This window comes from Diadema antillarum, unplaced genomic scaffold (assembly GCF_040938485.1).
Source record: "Diadema antillarum isolate AM-2024a unplaced genomic scaffold, OU_Dant_1.0 scf00000142, whole genome shotgun sequence".
Lineage (NCBI taxonomy): Eukaryota > Metazoa > Echinodermata > Echinoidea > Diadematoida > Diadematidae > Diadema > Diadema antillarum.
In genome coordinates this window covers 485,678-506,553 of record NW_027271031.1, presented here as the reverse complement: position 1 = coordinate 506,553, position 20,876 = coordinate 485,678, and the positions used below count along the sequence as shown (strand labels likewise).

The window sequence follows — 20,876 nt, the reverse complement described above, 5'->3', positions numbered from 1 at the left end:
TTTTCGAGAGAAAAACTAAATTAAATCACATCAACATCAACAACAACAACAAATAAGAAGAAGAAAATATAAGCCAAGCAACAGCAGCTGTACAGTTGAATAGCTTGTGTATAGATAATGGGGTACATTTCTTGTTCCAAACCTCATACGACAGCAAAAGGTTGCTGAGTTCCAAAAGACTGCATAAGAGCAATCAAAAGAGTGTAAAAAGGAATACAAGTAAGTTAGACTAGAAAGTATTATCGAGAATTGAGGGTAAGAGTGCTAAATAAGTTTTGAAATCCCATTATTTCTTACCTAATCCATTCTTGCAAGTTGTAATTAAGAATGCTTGCATTACCATTTCAGGGGACTCTTTCAATTGAACCAACCTCCTTGAATGATCCTATAGAACAATTTAAGTTATAATAAAAGTTAATACGTATCGGAGCGATATGTTAGGGCAGTTTTTGTTTTTTGGTTTTGTTTTGCTTTGTTTGTTTGCTTGTTTCTTTCTTTTTTTATCCAGAAAGTCATAATAAAAGTGCGGAGAACAAACAACCACTTTGTAATTATTTTGTTTTACATTGGATTTGAATAATATTTAAATCCTATATTTATTTATTATGCTAATCACTACAACGAAAGCATTAGTCGTTGAAATCTGTAAAGAAGTGGGCCTACAGCGGAAATATCAAGGACAACTAGCGTCAACAGTATTTTCCTCTTCCGTCTGTCTGAAGGAAATTCCAAAACCAGAGGGGGAAAGAAGTTTATAAAAAGAAAATAAACTACTATACGACGAATGTAAAGATCCTTGCCATCTTTACATCATATGCATGTATTATTTTTGATGATATTGCTGGAGAAAAAAAAGAAGAATGAAGTGTAAATGATGTGTCATACAGAAAATAAGTAAATCAAATTAAAATCAAATCAAATCAATTCATCCCCGGTAAGACTGATCCAAGTCAAACTACGTTTTCTGCATCTTGCATGAGGAGTATTTGAAAGTGACGACGTCTAAAATTTCAAAAATTGCATTACTACTCGCGCCTGTATCATGGGCAGATTGCTCTAGTTTTGGGTTTACAGAATACATAAACTCAATTAAATTCAAACTCTATGGAAATATGGGGGGGGGGGTTGACCTTCTATCAAAAAAGTCTAATCTTAGGACCTAAAGGAGATCATGTTAGACTAGATAAGATGGAGCGTAAGATAGTGTGATTTATATTTCAGTCTAAACAACGGGAGAAAGTATATTGCCGTGCGTTTTGGAGGTATAACTCTTTATTTCGAGGACTTTTCCTCCAAAATCCTCGTTGGAGGCTACATGATATGCTGCGGTCCTGTCGGTTGACCCTGTGTGTAAATTTCACGACCAGTGTACCCATCTATCACACTTGAATTTGACATGAGACCTCAACAAATGCTCAGTGTCAACTCGGCTAAGACAACAAAGACACTCCGAATACACAAACAGCGAGAATGTAAAAATAACGGACACGAGGCGAACACACAAAAACAGCACAGGGGACAGAATACCAGGCCCGTTGCCGAAATATGCCACAAATTTCCGGGAACGACAAACAAAAATGACTTTGAAGTTCAACGAAGGAGGAGGATACGACACCTTTTAAAAATACCGCTTTCCATCATTATCAAGCCTGAAAAGCGTTTAAACAACCTGGCCCATGCGAAAGCTTCGTTGTTAAATAAGTTATGTTCAGAGCCCTAAGCTTCACGTTCTAATACCCTTTCAAGCAAATCCATGTCAAGGAAATTGGAACCATTTGCGGCACCATTATGTTTTATGATTTTCTTAGAAGAAACAATACTTGGCAATGCAGAAGACAGAGGATAATGACCAAGAACTTTGCTGCAGTAAGTGACCAGGGTGTGTTATCATCATATTTCACAGACCCATTAATGCATTAATGTGTTTGTATTTTTGCCTATCGCGCGTTGAAATATTTTGTCTTCTTTTTCTTTTGTAGGTTGTATCATAAACTTCATTTCATTTCAAGGATTCAAACCGAAACTCAGCCATTAAACCCAAACGTGTTTCGTTATTACAAGTTAAATCAAGAATTAGTATAATGATAAATTCAGGCCCTCTGCATCTCAACCTATAATGAATCAATCTTCTGTACCCATGGATCATCAAATTGTCCTTCAACCTTGTCTCAAATGAGCTCTTTCGTGAGGGTGGGTAAAAAGGACTCAACCTGCAATGTCATGGCAGCTTTGTCATCTCCAGGTTGTAGTAAAACTTGACAGACAGACGGACGGACACACACACACACACACACAAGTGAGAGAAATAGCATGACGCGACTCAGCTTTCCACACCATTAGTCACAGAATCACATCTGCGACTTATTGTCTCTTTAATGAGCGGAGGGACCGCGTGAAAACTTGCCCAACCCAACTCAGTCTGCTGGCACTATTATAACTGTGATCATCGGCCGTTACCCTCTCTCACCATTGCAGAGTGGGATACCGTCTGAATACAAAGTCTGGTGACCTGCAATGTGTAGCCTAGAACAGCTAGACATGTCGGCCTCATTGATTCACCAGGGCAGGGAGGTGGCAGCTCACCTCCCTGTTTTCAGCCCACGTGGATTCACAAACATACTACACACCCACTAACATTCGCAAGCACACAGACACAGACATATTTCCCCTATCTCAAGCGCGCATGAACATAAACTAATACGAAAAACAGATACACTGGCATCCGCAAAACTTTCCGCCCATCCTCTTTTAACACATTAGTAAACATCGATATCAATGCATACAACTACATGTATACCCACAAACACAAGCACCAGGAAAGTGTTCATCAATATCTGTCTGTTTTTAAAGACAAATACTTCCACGCCTTTAGTATCCGCACCGCGACTTGTAGAACTTGCTTAAATTAGGAAAAGTACAATTTAAGTGCAATATGTACAAAACTGCTGCAGATGTTTAAGTTCGGCGTGTCAAGTCGCAAATTGATATCGTCGATGGTGCTACGCTACAACCACTGACATCAAAGGTGTTCTATTTGTTTGTTTGTTTTCATGCGAGAAAAGTGTATAGAAGAGGAAACACGCACAAATACGAATAGGATCCTTATATCTATTAATCCTGGGTAGAAAGCAGTCATATCTACTTTTTTTAAAATCTTTAGTGTGAAGTATGAAATATTGACAGAATACCCCCATCAACAGGCAAATAAAGGTAACGATATGCATATAATTTTATTCATGACCGACTCTTTAGGCCTTGTCATAGTGGTTAAGTAATTGCGAGGTAGCAAAAAGGATATAATTATGCCCCAATGACTATCCCGACTTTAACATCTACAGCAGACAGCAAATTGCCCTTACAAAGATTTCCTGCTGTACTTTGGTCTGGGGAAACAAAAAAATATCGAAATATGGGTTACCGAGTGTCAGCAGGTAGACAATGACATGTTCGATGACAAGGTTTGGGCAGATGTTCTCAATCTCCAAGACATTATCATGTGGCAGTGATGCCAAAGTATTATGACGCATTTTCCCCACGCGCCATGCATGTGGCATGAGACATTATAGAACTTTGTCTCTTTCCTCATTGTGCCAAAGAAGGACGCTTTGGCTGCATTCGGGTAGCATTTTTTGAACAGCAACACAAACAAAATGTTATCTATCCAAGTAAGCACAAACTTTCTCCGTTCAAGTTCACCTCTGCATTACAAAAAAAAAAATACACAATAAAAAAATACAACCAAACAAAAAAGTTTCTATTCGGCGCCTCACGACGTTGTCAGGAAATTTCACAGATCTTCTGGGGATGTATAGTTCCTTACCAGTTGGAAACAAGTAAAATGTAGGACGTACTTTGTTCTGGTGATCTAAATTATGCAGCGCGCTAAAACTGAAAAGCTATATACAGCTGATGAAGTTATCCTAGTTCATCGAATATCGATCTAGCAGACACCCTTCTCCCTCCCCTCCCCCCCCCCTCCTCTCTCTTTGTACCCTCTCTTAAGCCCCTTTTACACTTGTGTTTCTTAACCCCGGACTTTCTCTGACCCAGGACTATCGTTAGTCCCGTACCAATTTTTTCAGCTTTTTACACTCGCCAATTAGTCCCGTACTATCTCTTGTCCGGTGCTAAGGAGAAAACTGACCTTTTTACACTCGTATTTCTTAGCCCCGGACTTTCCAAACCACATGAATATTCATGATTACGCTGTGTACTGTACACGTACACGCACGCACCGGCAGCACTTGATTACCTCGTTTCTGATTGGTCAGTGAGGGTCGGACTTCGTCTCCGTCGCTTAGCCCAGGATTATTTTTTCGTTCTGTTTACACTCACTTGCTTGGCACCGCAATTGCGGTGCTAACCCTGCTATTTTGTAGGGCCAGATAGTATGGGATTATCGGTGGGGCTAGCCCACTTTGGCAAAAACGAGTGTAAACAGAAAGTGGGCTAAGGATAGTCCCGTACCAACGGTGGGGCTAAGGGGGGGGGGGGGGGGGCTTAGCCCCACCGTTGGTACGGGACTAAGCAAAAATTTACAAGTGTAAAAAGCCCTTTAGAATAAAGTTTTGAACGCACGTTGTCTCCTGTGCGTTTGATTGGTTTCGATCTGAACTGTCTGGAACTCACTTTTAGCACAATAGGCCAGGTTGCATCCCCGGGCGGGCTGGAGGAAGTAGACGAAGAAGTCCCCGCAGTTAGTGACGGATACGGGAAAGGTGAATATGCAGCAGGCCTGCGTGGTCGACGGTGTCCACGAAACGCAGGCCGAGTGTCGGGCGCTCTCCCCTGGGGGTGGTAGGCTGTCTCCTTTGGTGTCCAGCCAAATGGGCGCCTCGGTTCCACACTGATTAACCTGGGGGAGACAACCGGGTATTATGTGAGCGTTGAGAAGGTAATATGAGCGTTGAAAAGGTAGTATGATTTTCCACAAAGCACAGAGACTTACTGTTGATCTTACGCAGAGAACATCGGCATTGGACTTTAAATACATGCATTGTTGATGCGAATGGAAATGATTGAATTGAGCGACAAAGGCACATGGGGGGAGGGGTTAAGTAGGGGTGCCTCTTTGAATGTGCATCTCTTCCATCGCAAAACAGTCTTACACTTAGATAGCATTTTTGGATTTTAGGTTTCACATGACGCAGAACATTTACATGCAGTCAAGCTTGTGATTGCTTCTCAGATCGTCACTCAATCTTCCATTGGACTTTGAAGAATAGGAGTAGGTATAAACAATGCCAGAAGTTTCACTAATATCGGATTAAACAATGAGAAACTGCTAGAATCTTGAGATCTCAAGAATAACTTTAGTGACCACAATCATTATTAACCTAAATATAGCTAGAGTGACAATGCTGTCAACTATGATGTCTCCTATTTCCATTAACATATTATGGTTTGTTTTATTTCTTTGTTTAATCTAGTTTGATACTGATGAAAACTATAGCATTCAGCCGTCAGGCTGTGTTTCTGTAAAACTATGTGCTTGATGGAATAGCATAATGTTTTACCATTTGGCTTACTTGATTTCCAACTGGACATGACTTAATTAAGAAGAAAAAAAGGATTTCGTAATTATCTAACTGGCCAGGAAATTAATATATTAAATGAAATAATTACATTTATAAATATTATATAACATAATCATATGATACACAAAAAGTTGTATTTATAAATTTAATCGAACTCTTGTAATCATAATACTTTGAAGTAGAGTTGAAGAGTTTGTTTGCAAAAACCGATAAGTCCATTTTTGAAAATTTTGAAGTACCGTCTCTGTCATAAAGTACAAAATAATACCTTTTAAATGATATATTGGTCACTACATATAAAGGTACATTTTTGAATTATGGCCACTAGAAGCAAAAATATCTTATCATTTTCTTTATTTTTCTTGACCTTTAATCGCAAATAACTCCATTTGGCAAATATGGACTTATAGGTTTTTGCAAACAAACTCTTCAGTTGTAAGTTTACTTGTAACATCAAATCACGGAGACACCTGTTTAGCTGCTAAAACGTAAAAACAAAATTATTTTACTTTGCATCCGTATTCCTAGCCAAACTTTGCTTTAAATGAAGATAGTTCTTGTATGCCCGCTATGTTCTTAAAACGTTACAATGATACTTCCTCTCTTCGTGTACAGTCAGTATGAATTTACTTTTTATCTTTGCTTTGTTACAGAGGAAGTTGGATATTTTTTAAAACCTTATATTCGCATGTAGGCCTAATCATTAAATACCACAAATTGAGCAGAACTTTACTGAGGAACAAAAATTATTGACGAAGATTGACACAACCCTCGATGACAGAACTGGTATTGATGGTACAATATTACCATTTTAGTATAAAACAGGCATTAAACGACAAATTGATGACTCGTCATACATACTTCATCAACGAGCAGATTGTGACGTCATTTCGCCATAAATATACTATGACATCACGTCTACTTTAAAAAGATCATGATATAACTTCTGCATGTAACGAATAGTCTTGAATATATATCGTGCGTATAAGGACAACTCTCAATCTGATCTGTGGAAGATAAGAAAAATGATCCGACTTCTGACATGATTTCATTATAGGTGCGTTTCCCCTATCATGTGTCCTCATGTAAAAGCAACAACAACAACAACAATATGAAACAATCACAAAGTGCCGCATGTTTGACGACATGATAAGGTTTGTATAGGTTCCTGGGCTAATTTCTCGCAAGGCAACTGAAATTCAACCTGCCCCAAGGAGTACCGCATTTCCCGTGGTATACTTGTAGAACATTTAGAAACCAGTCCGTCTTCATGCCAAGAATAATCTAATTCAGAGGCCACTAATTCCTTTGGCAATCAGTAAAAATTCACAATTTCCGCCCGTCGCATCTGGTCCAGGTTTTTCTCGACAACCCAATAAGAATGAAACGAATCGGGCATTTATTGCTAGTTTGCTGATAAATTAAGGACGTAAATCTGAAGGCCAAGAAGATAGAGACATTTACCTAAATATCATTGGATATTTTTTGATACTGCCAGGGGCTTTCCTGGATGGGTAGTATCAAGTTTGCATTGTTGGCCCACTCCAGTTGGCTAAATTGTGTTTTTCTCTTGTCTGTTTTTCTGTTTTGTTTTGTTTTGTTTCTTGTTTTTCAGTTTGGAGTTCTGCATTTGGCCTGCTTATCAAGACAACAACCGAACGCGTTTGATCATCGATGAAGCAGTAGAGAGGCAGATTTCAGGCAAAAGCGGTATCAAATTTGCAATGAATCATGACGATAAAGGAATATAATCTTAAACCTCACCGACAACATCTTGTGAAAAATATACACAAAGACTAAAATACACTTAATCTATTGATACATCTCACTACAAATATTTCACAAGGTTGTATGCATATACATAGGCTGCGTTATATGTGTCATATCAAACGAAAATACAAATCTTACAAATGCAATTTGTTAGATCGCAACTGCTGATCTACATTCTTAACAGACATGTCGGAGAAAAAAAGGGAACCAGCGGGAATCGAACCTGTTATGTACTGCTTTCCGAACAGCGACATTACCACCAGGCTATCCCTGGTTGCCGGCAGTGACACATTGAAATGCAGGGGGCAGGTAAATTTAAAAAAAAAAAAAAAACTCATGATACCTCATATTTATAATACGTTTACTAGAATGATGAATACAATGGTGCAATACAAACGAAATAAGACCAAGCACAACCCCCTCCAGTTTGAAGGTGTTTTCTTTTTTCAACTTAAATGTCTGCAATGCAGAGTAACGTGTTGACGAGTCATACATGTGTCTGGAAAGGGGGAGGCGAAGGGGTAATGAATGCGGTCTAATGTAAAGAAGATTAGTCTGAGTCAGAGAAACGATACCTTGACGCACTCAGTCGGCATTTCGGCCGATTTGCCATATATGGTGAATCGATACCAGCCCATCTCTATCGATTTATCGCACAGTTTGGTGGTCATGGCGGATGCTGCGTACTCCACGCTCCGGAAGGGACTGTCCAGAATACGATGTTCTTCCGGGGAACATTCTGAGGTGAAGAGAGGTGAGAGAGGGAGAGAGAGAGAGGGAGAGGTGGAGGGTACGTTAGAAAAACGTGGTCTTGGTGGTGGTAAGCTGTCTGTCGTGATGGGTATTAAGAAAACCCGCCAACAACAAACAATACACGGCATTTCTTTCTGATTTTTGTGAACAATAATGAACATCATGTCGATATTCACATTATTGCTGACATGGCGTTACGCTTAAAGGGATGGTACAGTATTGGTGGAGATGAGAATTGGGCTTTTAACTTTTTGCGAGATACCAACAAAACACTTATGACATAGTACAGAGCATACCATTTTAAGAGGAATTCAAAGTTTATTTGATGAAAACCGGGTTTGGAATGACTGAAACATCCAAAAATAAAGTAAAAGAAAGCCATCGTAATAACGTGTGGGTCCCACACTTTATTAGAATTGCCCTTTTTTTTGTTGATATATCAGCCATTTCAAAACCAATTTTCATCAAATAAACGTTGAATTCCTCATAGAATTACATGCTCTTTCATATTTCATAAGAGATTTCTCATTATCTCACAAAAAATGTTAGAAATCTGAAATTAGGTCTAAACCAAAACTATACGATCCCTTTAAAACAAACAAACAAACAAACAAACAAACAAACGGTGCTTTTTGCTAGTACGTTTGTAACAGCTGAATATTTCGGGAAAAAAAGAATGTGATGTTTTGATGTATCTTGCTTGTATTTGTGCTGACTCACATTACATAGCTTTGGGTTTTATCATGTTTATGCATACATTATTTTCACCCTCAGACTGTCTTTTCCTTTTCTGTTTTTAATAATGTTATGAAGTCCTAGCTCGCCGAGGGGTGTAATTCTCATTAAGTCGGGATATTCCCGGAAATCAATTTCCGTTACGCTTCCCGTTGTCAATGTCAGCTGGGTTCAACTTCGCTTCTGTCATTGCATATATTTTCACTCCACAACCGCAAAGGCAAATAACAGTAAAGTCGATACGAAATATATTCTAAAGGTACTGCTTATCATTGGGAGCAGTGATTTAAAAAAATCGAGTTATCACATTTGATGCATATGTGTAGGTCAGCTGTATCACAAAACATCCAACCGTTTACAAAGCATCCAACTATACAAAAAAAAAAATATCATAAGGAGATATCACTATTTTTTCTCAATAAACCATAACTGTAGACGATTTATTACAGAAACAATTCTATCATAACTATTGTTCACATTTTGTATTCTTAACAATGCTTAACGCTGATTATACATGTACTTACTGCATTTTTACGTGGGTTGTTTCTATTGACTACCTCACATTTTAAAACTACTTTGATGCACTGAAGCTCGATTTTTGTTTCATCTGCAAATAGTAAATAGGGCCTATATGCCTTTAAAGAACAATTACAATTCTGGACAATCTGACAAGGCCTTTAACTCTCACAAAGAAAGAAACATTGATGAGGTAATGCCTTCTTCATGACGGCAATCATATCGTGACAAGAATGAATTTCACTCAAACTCACGGAGAGTGTTACTTTTAGAATCTCGACAAGCATAAAAATAACCGCGGTGACATTCATGGCAATCTCAACAAAAGCCACAATAAGTAACTTTACGACAGTCAGGGGGAAGATTGGCACGCAAAGAATTTTACGGTAACATGCCTTGGTATTTTATGACAGAGAGCTAAAAGAAGCAGATTTTGGGGTGGAATTCCCATTTGAATGGAGCGAAGCTTATTACAGTGAAACAATAAAAACACCAGTTGAATTCTAGTCGTTTTGTGACAAGCAAACCTGAGCTACATTCCCAATGAGGCCGTCAGCCCAGTCAAGTCCTGCCTACGCTGACGGTCTCTTGCTTCCTTGTTGAATCAAATGTATAACTGTCTGTTTGACTTATATTATGCAAATGGAAATATTTTATGATAATCATTCTATAGTATAAACTGCACTTTGTATTGATCCTTTGTTATTTGGTTATGTTTGTTTCAGTTTTTCACAACCACGTAATCATGTTTTGTTTTGATTTGAAAAGCAGGAACGAAGGAACGAAACGAAACACATGTTGGGAAAGTATACAAATATCGACTGCTGCAGAGGGAGATGGTAAAACTATTTGCACCGAGGTGATGTCTCAACAGTGCTATGTCCCGAGACGAAGCCGAGGGACATGGCACTGTTGAGACATCACCGAGGTCAAATAGTTTTACCATGGCCCGAAAGAAAGCAGTCGATATTTGTTTTATATCCCTCTCGAGCATTTTACTAGAGTAATGACGGTTCCCTTTTGGAAAAGTGTGCAGGTTTCGTGAACGATAAATCTAACGTTAGGCTGTAGCAGTGCAGCAGCAGTGCGTGCAGCGCGTAGCGAACGACACCGCTGCGCTGTTGTTGATTCCTACACACGAGCTACACTACAGCGTGCAAAACTCCGAAAGATCGAGGAGGTCCAGGACTACGTTAGAAGTAGGCCTAAAGCGGCTTCGTTACCCAGATCATCTTCAAAATCGGTTTTAGTTTATTCCTAATTCGTACCTGATATGTCCTCCTGCGATCATTCTTCCGTTACTGGAAGCAGTCACTTTGTCAATTGAGCTGAATGCATTGATCACGTATCACACGTCCACACGTTACACACCGACCGGTACCCACGCCATCGCACCACACAGATTTCTGTAATGCTGTCGCACATCACACCGCGCGCTCTCTTAGCGCTAGCTAGCTAGCTACAAGCCACAGGACTGTCGCTCAAAAGTATCGCTACTACGCGCACTGCGTACATTCTTAAGTGAGAAATGTAGATATCGATCACACGATCACGATTGGGTGCAAATCGTGGATTCCCAAAAGTACTATATCACGCTGGCTAGTAACCAATTGCACCGCCTCCAGCTGCTCGTAGCTAGCTAGTAAAACTACACCATGTTCGTGCTCTGTACAATCCTATGGCAAGAAGCTTTACATGAGGGATATAATAAGAAATATCAGTCAGTCCTGCAACATGGTATTCGATGTCTTAATCAAATTAAACAAGGTCTTAGAGAAGGTAACGTAGTCTGCTCTATTTGCTTCCCATTCAGTTAGTGGCAATAATAGGCTATTGATAAAATGCTACTAATGTGTGACAAAATGAAAGAAGATTTGCTTTATAAACTTTTTTTTTGTCATACTCGCATCTATCCCCTTTAATCATCAACAATAAGAGTTTCAATACACCTTTAATGAACGAGGTCACGCTCGTGTGTGTTGAGATGAACGAGTAACCCGGATGTTTTCTCCTTGAAAGAAGAAAAAATGCTGATTCCGCCTTTAAATTAATCCATTAAACCTGGCGTGCAATGAGTTCCCATGGACGTGATTCCAATATTGACTTCCGAGTGCTTTCCGCCTCTCAGGGTCGCACTCTTTCGTTCAATGCCGCGCTCTTTCCCCAAAAGGCAGGAGGATTCTTTCACAACCCGTACATAGACTCAGTAGAGATCGAATTTAGTGAAACTAGTGAAGGGTTGCAATACGATTTCATGTCATCTAGTAGGCCTATAGTTTGGGGTCTACATAATAATCGTCTCATATACTTAATTCCAAGGGGCGATATTTAATGATTTACAGTTCTTTTCCGGGAGACCTGCTTTTAAAGAGATCCCGGTTTACGATGATTAAACGATTCAACTTTGCTCATCTCTCAAAATATCATATCAATCTCACATCGATGAACGTACAATATTCTATGTGCAGTTAAACCATTGATGTTTGTTGGGAACTTTCTTTCCATGTTTGTTACTTTGTGAGGTAAGGGCAACATTACGTCATCTGCACGCATAAAACAATACCAATATAGCAATATGGGCAATATGGTAATAATTATTATATCACTGCTCGCTACAAACTATGTAGGGCCTATATAGGATATAAAGGACAACTCCCGCCTTGATGACACCTCTTCCATAATACAGTCGATGTGTATGGAGTGGTATTGCATTTCCGTCTGGATTATCTGTGATTACATAGTTGAGCACCATAAAATGCAATAATGTATGCACTAATTGTGTAATATACATGGTCACATACATTTTGATGGAAAGATGAACGAAATAAAAAAAAAAAAGATGATGATGTACATGCTTTCACTCTGTTCTTCATCCTGTACACCATATTTCACCCCGGTGAGCCCTTTTTCTTGCGTGACAATCAACATTTTGTAGGCCTACATGTTGGGAATACGGTTTCCTGTGGACAGGGGAACCTGTTCGCACGAAAAAAAAAACAACAACAAATAATAAATTGCTATTCATTTGACGCGGGTTGTGTGTCATCAAATTTGGGTATAACACGTGCGATTTTTTTTTTTAATGATTTATACATCTTCCCATTATTCTAATGCATCCCATGGGAAATACAACCCATTGTGGCAAACAAATGCATTTCCGTACTACAACAGTATTTCCCAAAGGCATAAACAAAAGCACAAATAAACAAAATTCAAAATGTGTGTGTATCGATAACAGTGTTTCCGGTAATTAATCTCAAAGCACCCCGTCAAACGGAATCTCGCTGATAACAGGATCTTCCGATGTCAGTAAAATAATTTATGGTCGGTAAATCTTTAATGATGATGAATACTATAGTGGTCCTTTTGTTTGTTTGTTTGTTTGTTTGTATAGGTGTGTTAATCGATTCAAGCCTCTTAAAATGGTCACAGCCTTACGTAACTCAGACGTGGTCCCAACCCATGTGACCCTAACTCCAAAAACCTGGCTATAAGATAAAAATATACATGAATGAATTATACCTTGATGAAAAGATTATAAATTGAATCCAGAGTGGAAGTGAACAAAATGGGATGACGAATGACTTATTAGAAAAATCTTCAAACTCACGAGCGCATGTGTATTTTAATATACTAAACATATACCTCATCAACAAATTCAGGAAACAGTTAGAACAACAAGTGGAATGACATATACACAGAGATTATCATGCAACTAATGTCCTCCAACCATATCTCGAAGATGTCTAATATCATATGCTGTGAATAATGTGACATGTGGAAAATGACAAAAAACAAAAACAAAAACAAAAACAGACTCTCATCATGTGCAGTGTAGGCACCTATACGTGTATCATGTTTATCCTGACTATGTGACCGGTCAATCACCTATATAGGCCTACATCACCATCTCCCTGCGGCCATAATGTTTCGCGTTGCCACAGTCTGTTGTCATTTTCTTCTGCACCCGATTCCCCCGCCATTAGCACTTCTCAAACAACCATCATCACAATCCCTAGTCATTCCTTATCTATTTTTCTCCTTTACTATCTTGAAAAAAAAAATACAACTAAGCAAACTGAATCCACAAATAAATAAAGAAATTGATACGCTGTATCAAAACCAAACGATAGGTATAACATAGCATAAAGTATTATCGAATAGTAAGGTTTAAGATTAAAAGTGCTAAGTAGTCTTTTTCAAAGACCCTTCAGCTTTTGTCAGGAGCGTTTATGAGCGAAGAGAGCGGAACAACTATAGCATCCCCAGGATTCCCCCTTGGTTTCTCTCTCTGGCGGCTCGACTCCCGTCTTGTGAGACGAATACCTGCTTGCTTCTCATTCAGTTGTACTAAAACGAGAGGGCCTTCGAGAAAGACTGGTATGATACCTGTATACATTCAGATTTTTCTGGGTTGTGACGCAATACGTTCCATTTTCTTTCTCAACATCCCGCAAAGTAAAACAATTTTTTACAATTGCAAAGTATGCATTTGTCATTCACTCGTATACTTTTGTTATGTAATTATACCCTATGATTTGTCCTTCTTCTATTTGTCAAACAATATAATTTGTCAAATGTATAATTTGTGTTATGCATAACCGTTTTTACGTATATAAAGTATTATTGCATTGAAAGGGATTGAAACTAAAGTTAAGAAAATCATACATGACAATTATATACAACATTATCATGTAAATGTATTGCCGTTCTATTTGTCACCACTCACTTCAAAGCATGAGTTTTCCCTTTCCATTCACACGTATATACATTTTGCATTATATCTTATGACTTTTATTTCTTACAAATATTGTTCAGCAATATTTGCCCAATGATACTTTGTATTATTCATCACCTTTTGTTTGATGGAAATAAAGTATAAGCGAATTGAAATGAAATGTAAAAGTGTTCCAAAAATATGAGGTGATATATTCAATATTCATTATAGACCTACTATGTATAATGCAAATTGTAGTTCAATGAAGTTTAAAGCGATTGTGTTTGGACTCCAAAAGGCTTTTGTTGAATATGCATTTTTCATCATAGCGAGATACAGCTGCATTCCCGTGATCTCTCAAAAGCCGCGGAATTTGGAAGTGTATACCACGTGTATCAACTCAGTCACTGTTACAGGTTATGATAAAAGATAACATGCTATAACTCTACGATAATTCGATCCCACTGTCAATCACAGAGTCCATTTCACTTTTATCACAAGCGTGGCCTTTCAATGAAGGCATTCGCCAGGGAGTCACGCCCGAACCAGCATGGCACCTTCCTCAATAGTTACCACTGTAAAGGAACGGCACGCGAGTTCAAAAGTTTACTCGGTAGGGCGAGGTGATCGAAATGAACAGTCAGAGAAAGTGCGTTTACTAGTGAGACATGGTTGAACCTTCTTATTTCTCCTCAATGAGCACATTATCATACACCCCTCCCTATCCCCTCTTTCTCCCTCTCTTCCTCTCCTTTACTCGTGAAACGTTAGTTTTGAGGGAGAAAAGTGACAATATATAGAAATCCTTTAATTATTAGCAAAATAAGGACATTAACACGAGGACTTGAAGGTCGAATTTAAGGGACCACAACAATAAATGCACCATGCTCTCTCCACGGTGTCTGGGACGTGGATAAAAGGAAAAATCACCACTTGGAGTCAGCCAGTGAGCACGCGAAGCGAAGCTGACGGAATGGCGACGCGCGGAGAAGACGCGGCGAACCGGTCGATTTAACTCTCCGGATACAGATCACAAGGACATACAGACTTACGGAACCATGCAAGTGGGAACTCATTTCTTGGCAACGCCCGTTTTCAATGCACTCAATGTTGGATGGAGGGGGGGGGGGGGGAGGGGTTGAAACATAACTGCTTCCCATTCGTGGCTCAACATGAGAACAAAACCAAAAAACAAACACAAAAACAAACAAATGTCCCTCAGCGACAAAACCCCCCAAACTAGTATTGTGAAGAAATTGTAAATATTTCAGATCACTTGCACGACGCAGCCAACTGATTGCTTGTGGAAATAAAAAGTACCGTGACAGACAACGTTTTACATTAAAGGTCCTTTTACCTTTGGGAGCAGTGATTAAAAAAAAAAGTTCAAAATATACATTTTGATGCATATGTGACTGTCCGGTGTATCACAAAACATCCTACCATATGAAATTTTTGCAGTAAAGCCTAAAATATAAGCAGAAATCACTTTTTTTTCTCATTAAACCATAAATGTACACGGTTTAGTCTGGAATCATTTTTATCATAAATATTGTTCACATTTTGTATATCTAACAATACGTAACATCGACTATACTAGTTCAAATTTTTACACTGGTTGTTTCTATCCCTAACTCACAGTTTAGAACTATTTTGAAGCACTAAAGCTGGGTTTTTGTTTCATCTGCAAATGATAAATTATGCCTTTTAAGTTTGTGAGCTGTCAGATTTGTGTTTGGACTGGATCCGTGCTCGACCACCGATGCCACATTCGTGACGGGTGAACAGCTGATGCAAAGGAAAATTGGCAATTACGGAAGACATCAACAGGCGTGATTGGGGTCAGCGATCTCTCTCTCGCTCTGTCGTTATATCTCACTGGAACAAAAGTTTTGTCAAGTGGGGAAGATAGGTGTGACGACATGACTTCATACCGCGGAGGTGTATGCGGCTACAAGCATTGTGTCGTTACAAACGTGATGCAGTAACGCTCCAAAGATCGAAATGTTCAAAACATTGGTCCGAAGTATCAACCTTTCACACCATGACAAATTGGCCATTGTAAAGGGTTGTAATCAGGGTGTCGGTTGTTATTATGCTATTATAACGTGTCTTTAGACATGTTAGAGGTCAAGGTAATTGTCAAAGTTTGCAATCAGGGTGGTAGTGGGTCCTCAGGCTTACTAAACTATGCATTACACATCAGAATAGTGACTACCCTTTAAATATAAACAACCAAACAAACGAACAAAGCAAACGGAAAATAAGAAAACCAAATGAAGAATATTTTAAGTATTGGCCGAGTTAACAAGACAGCTGATGTGAGGGGACATAGATACGTGAATTGAAGTGCACTTTTTGTACTTTTTTTTACTTTTTCAAGTATTTCGAAGCACGCAGATATATTACAGAGCCAACTGTGTTTATAGATAGAGATAGAGATGTATATAGATATAGATATCTAACAATTATTTCACAATACCAGAAATTAACTACACGTATTTGCCAAATCACATACTATAAACAGTAAAAAAAAAATGTGAAGACATCATTAAGATAACATGATAGTGTCGTCGAATCTGAGTTGAAAAAAGTGAAAATAAAGTTTGAACTGTATTGAAAACGCGCAATTCTTGAAACATATACAGCACATAAAATTCCGATTGAAAAGAAGGATATACACTATCCAAACGGTGTGATTCTTCGTTTCCCACGTGAAACCATAAGAAAATAAATGTACCATCTTAAATCAAGGAGGTACTACACGAGTTTAATTTCATACTCCAACCCGCCGAGTGTTCATGACGGAACAAGAGTGTTCTCATGAAAAATACAATTCGTTTGTCGAAGGAGCAAGAGGTAGCTAATTGGGTTCCGAGGGGATCCCCCGTCCAGTTTCAGCGTGTTTTACTGCACCCCAATCTGACACTCCCCTTCCCCGTTCACCATTACGTCCCACCCAAACATAAAGAGAATCATGGAAAAAAAATCTTTGGAAGTGAAGCGATCGTCATGAAAGCGGCTGATTTTTCCTCCCTTTTTTGGGGAATCGAATAGTCATCTACATCCAAACACTGCAAAATATTACTTTGCACGCTAATTTCACGCGACTGTTGCTTATAGTCACTTCCTTTTTTTTTTCTCCAGATAATTAAATTTGGATTCTACTTATCAATTTAATGTTCCTCCTAAATACTGAGTATGGAGCTAAAATAATTATTGCGTCCCCCCCCCCATCATCTCTCTATCTCTCTCTCTCCCTCTTTCTCCCCCCCCCCCCCCTCATGATCATGTTACAAGCACGGAGATACAAGGCATTTTATATTGGAAAGGTCTTTAACTATAAACTGGGTACAACACGTACAGAAACAAACAAACAAATAAAACACAAGTTCGGTCATTCAGCTGATGATAGTTTTCTGGGGGAGAATGCATTAAACAAATAACAAAAAACAAAAACAAGAAAACAAAACCAAATACAAACAAAACAGTGGTACACTGTGTGAACTCAATGACCCGAGAATGCGTGTCACTTGAGGTAGTAAAGCGTCACAGAACATGTGGGTCACGTGACGTCTGAACCGTCACGATCAGAGGGACAGGTGCTTTTTTGGCTACTCGATGTGAGCACGCAACGCTGCTGGGGGTTCGTCAGGACAATTCGCCATCGCGCGTCCGTCAGCTGCAATCACAAAGACATTCGAGATGAACACCTGATTTGATGGCAGGTGAAATATAATTAGAGAGAAAGAAAAATAAATAGAGAGGGAGGGCCAGACAGACAGACAGACAGCAAGGGTATGTGTGTGTGTGTGTGTGTGTGTGTGTGTGCAAATATGAATAAATATATAACAAAATGTGCATAATTATTATAAAACAAGTAACGGTCAGTATTGAAGTTGGTTTATTGCTGTCCACAGTTTGTTACGCAGTTAACCACAATCGGTCGATGCTTGATAATGATATGGAGATTGCAGTGACACACATACAGACAGACAGACTCGATCACACATTATACTGTAAGTCACAGGCGCGTGCACACATGCCGTCCTACACGCACAGTACCGACACATCGCAGCATAGTCACTCTTCCCATCCCGCTTCTCCCACGTTGTGCGAGCCATTTTCAACCAAGATCATGATCATTCTCGCCATCGTTGCGGAACATTCGTCCGTGGCCATGGCAACGTGAAGCAAATCGCGCCTAATCTTGGCCTACGTGCATTTGGCGGGAAATACCGTGTCTCTGAGGACTGAATGACAAACACACGTGACATTTAAAAAGAGATTTCCATTTCGGTGCCCGGAGCCAAGTGGCAAAACATTGTCTCAATCAGAATGTAAGTGTCACATGACAATTTCAGTCCAAATTTCAAAAAAGGATGTTGTCGGAGAGTAAAATCATTCAATTCTAAAGGGTATCAAAGATGTACACGAAATAGATACGCATGGTCTCAAGGTTGAACAAGAACCGGTCATGACTACCCCAAAGTTCAACTGGCGTTTCCGAGAACAAATTTAGTTTTTTACCTTCATCAAGTGTACATTTCCTTCCTGCCTCAACTCAAGATGATAAAGACGCTGTGGCAGCATGCTGTTTATCTTTTCCAATTTGTTTTTAAATCAGTTAACATACATTTAAATTCTTAATTCAATCTAAATGTATTCAATGCTGGTGAGTTTTTAATTCGTGACAGTGTAACAACATGGGCGTTTGCACATGCAAACAAACAATCTCCTTGTGTTACTGTTTTCTTATTATGATGAACTTTGCAAGATGAATCTCAGGAGATACGAAGGGTGCGGGTAAGTTTCCAAGATTTTAAATTCAATTAATCTCAAGATTTAAAATCAACAGGCCCCTAACCCAGCTCGGGCTGAGCCTTCAAATACTACGCAAACGATCATCACATTTTTGAGTAGAGGCAGAAAGGGAGGAAAAAAGGAAAAGAGAGGAGAGGGAAAAGGATAATTATTCTTGGGCAGAGGAGAGAGTGAAAACACGATCTCACAGCTGCTATGTGTCAACAATATTCCTATAATGATTATGATTCCCACGATAAAGCATGTCCGTGATGGCGGGGAGTTGACATCCCATGTTAATTTGGAGCAACCACTCGAGAGAGATACAAAGGAAAGCACAAAAGACTCTGGTCCACAAAGTTTGGAAACTTTTTTTTTTCCTGTTTCATCCTCTAGAAAGATTATACCAGTCACAGTGGGTGGCTTCTGTCGATCTATGTTTCATAACTTGACGGGTGATATGATCATCTTCGAACACACACTCTCTCATAATCACAAACACACAAATAATATATATATATATATATATATATATATATATATATATATATATATATATATATATACATCATACATTATGTATAGTATTATAGAAACGAACAATGGAAGAAACGAAAACAGAGAAAGAGGAACTTCTCTGAAAAGTGTCATGGAGAAACACTACTGACAGACGACCACACACTATTCCAATGTAATCATAATCTCGCCAACTCTTTGACAAGCTGGGCACAGGCGCAAACTTACTCCCCCTCAAGCGACGTCGTACTTTGCGACCTCATCTTTCGCGATGTGAGGTGAACCACTCTTTGTTTTATTTCCCTCTTGGTCGTATTTGCACTGTTATGTCTGTACCTCTAGTTTGTCCTAGGTATGATATGGAATACTAGTATTGTTTTAGATTTGAACGCGAAGTGTCGATGACTATTTGGACGAGGAAGAGCCCTTTGTTATAAAGAAAAAGAAGAAAAACGAAATAAACACAGGAAAAATTGAAATCCGACATTCCGAAGGACGCCCCACGCATCATCACACAGCGAAGGTCGCAGTTGTCCCTACAAGGGGTCAGCGACCTTACACGGCGGGGACATTCTTAACAGGCTGACCCAGTCATGCCAAGTGTAATGACAGCTACAAGCAAATATAATAATGGCGGCATGTATGAACGATATCAACAGGACAGGAAAGGAAAGGAATGCGGATCTGTAACATTTTGACGCATCGTATATTTACGCTGCGCAAAGGAGGGCGGTAAATACATTTTGGCTCGAATTTCACGCGGCACATTTTTTTTTTTTTCGAGGCGCACCGGGTATATAAAACGCCAGGGAGCGACGCGGTAAACAAAACCCAATGTCTAGATTTGACTAGTGCATATTTCATGGCGCTTTGACGTGCGACCTACTTCCTCTCAGTATCAAGTTTACCAGCTTCTTTTCTAGGCAAGGAAACTTCTTAAGCGGTTTGAAAGGAGCCGAGCAAAATGGGATCAGATGAGGTTAATGGAAGGTGTCCGCGTTTGATCAATTTCCCGCCGAAACATGACGAATCAATATACGCTTAACACCTGCACACCGCTGTAGGCCTACATTGCCATCGGTGCTCGAATGCCCCGCCCAGTTAAGGATCGATGCCCACTGTGCGACCTGAGCCTGCGAGCTGGTGGCGAGCTGGTGCGAGCTGTAAATTCGTAATGAAATGACTGATTTCATAACGAAATAGGCCATGCGACACCTGGCGCCCCATACAGCGCGTACCAGCTCGCTACCAGCTCGCAGGCTCAGGTCGCACAGTGGGCATTGGGCTTAGGGACCTATCGGGTTTCCATCGATCATTATTATCATTATCTCTATAATCATTTGAAATCGCAACAGTAGTAGTAGCAGTAATACTAACAGTAATAGTAATAGTAATAGTAGTAGTAGTAGTAGTAGTAATAGTGATAGTGATAGTGATAGTGATAGTGATAGTAATTGTAATAGTGATAGTAATAGTAATAGTGGGAGTAGTAATAATAATAATAGTGTCTCTGTTATTATTGTCAATCA

The 20,876-nt window shown here is 39.3% G+C and overlaps 1 protein-coding gene across 1 annotated transcript in view; it reads right to left on the bottom strand.

Annotated features, from left to right (window-relative positions):
- The window catches only part of LOC139721374 (von Willebrand factor D and EGF domain-containing protein-like), a 140,239-nt gene that overhangs the window by 89,594 nt on the left and 29,769 nt on the right, over nucleotides 1-20,876 (bottom strand). The window contains exons 2-3 of the mRNA XM_071632688.1: nucleotides 7,883-8,046; nucleotides 4,630-4,855 (exon numbers count right to left, since the gene is read on the bottom strand). Coding sequence (XP_071488789.1) covers nucleotides 4,630-4,855; nucleotides 7,883-8,046 — 390 coding nt within the window. The remainder of the gene's footprint in view (nucleotides 1-4,629; nucleotides 4,856-7,882; nucleotides 8,047-20,876) is intronic.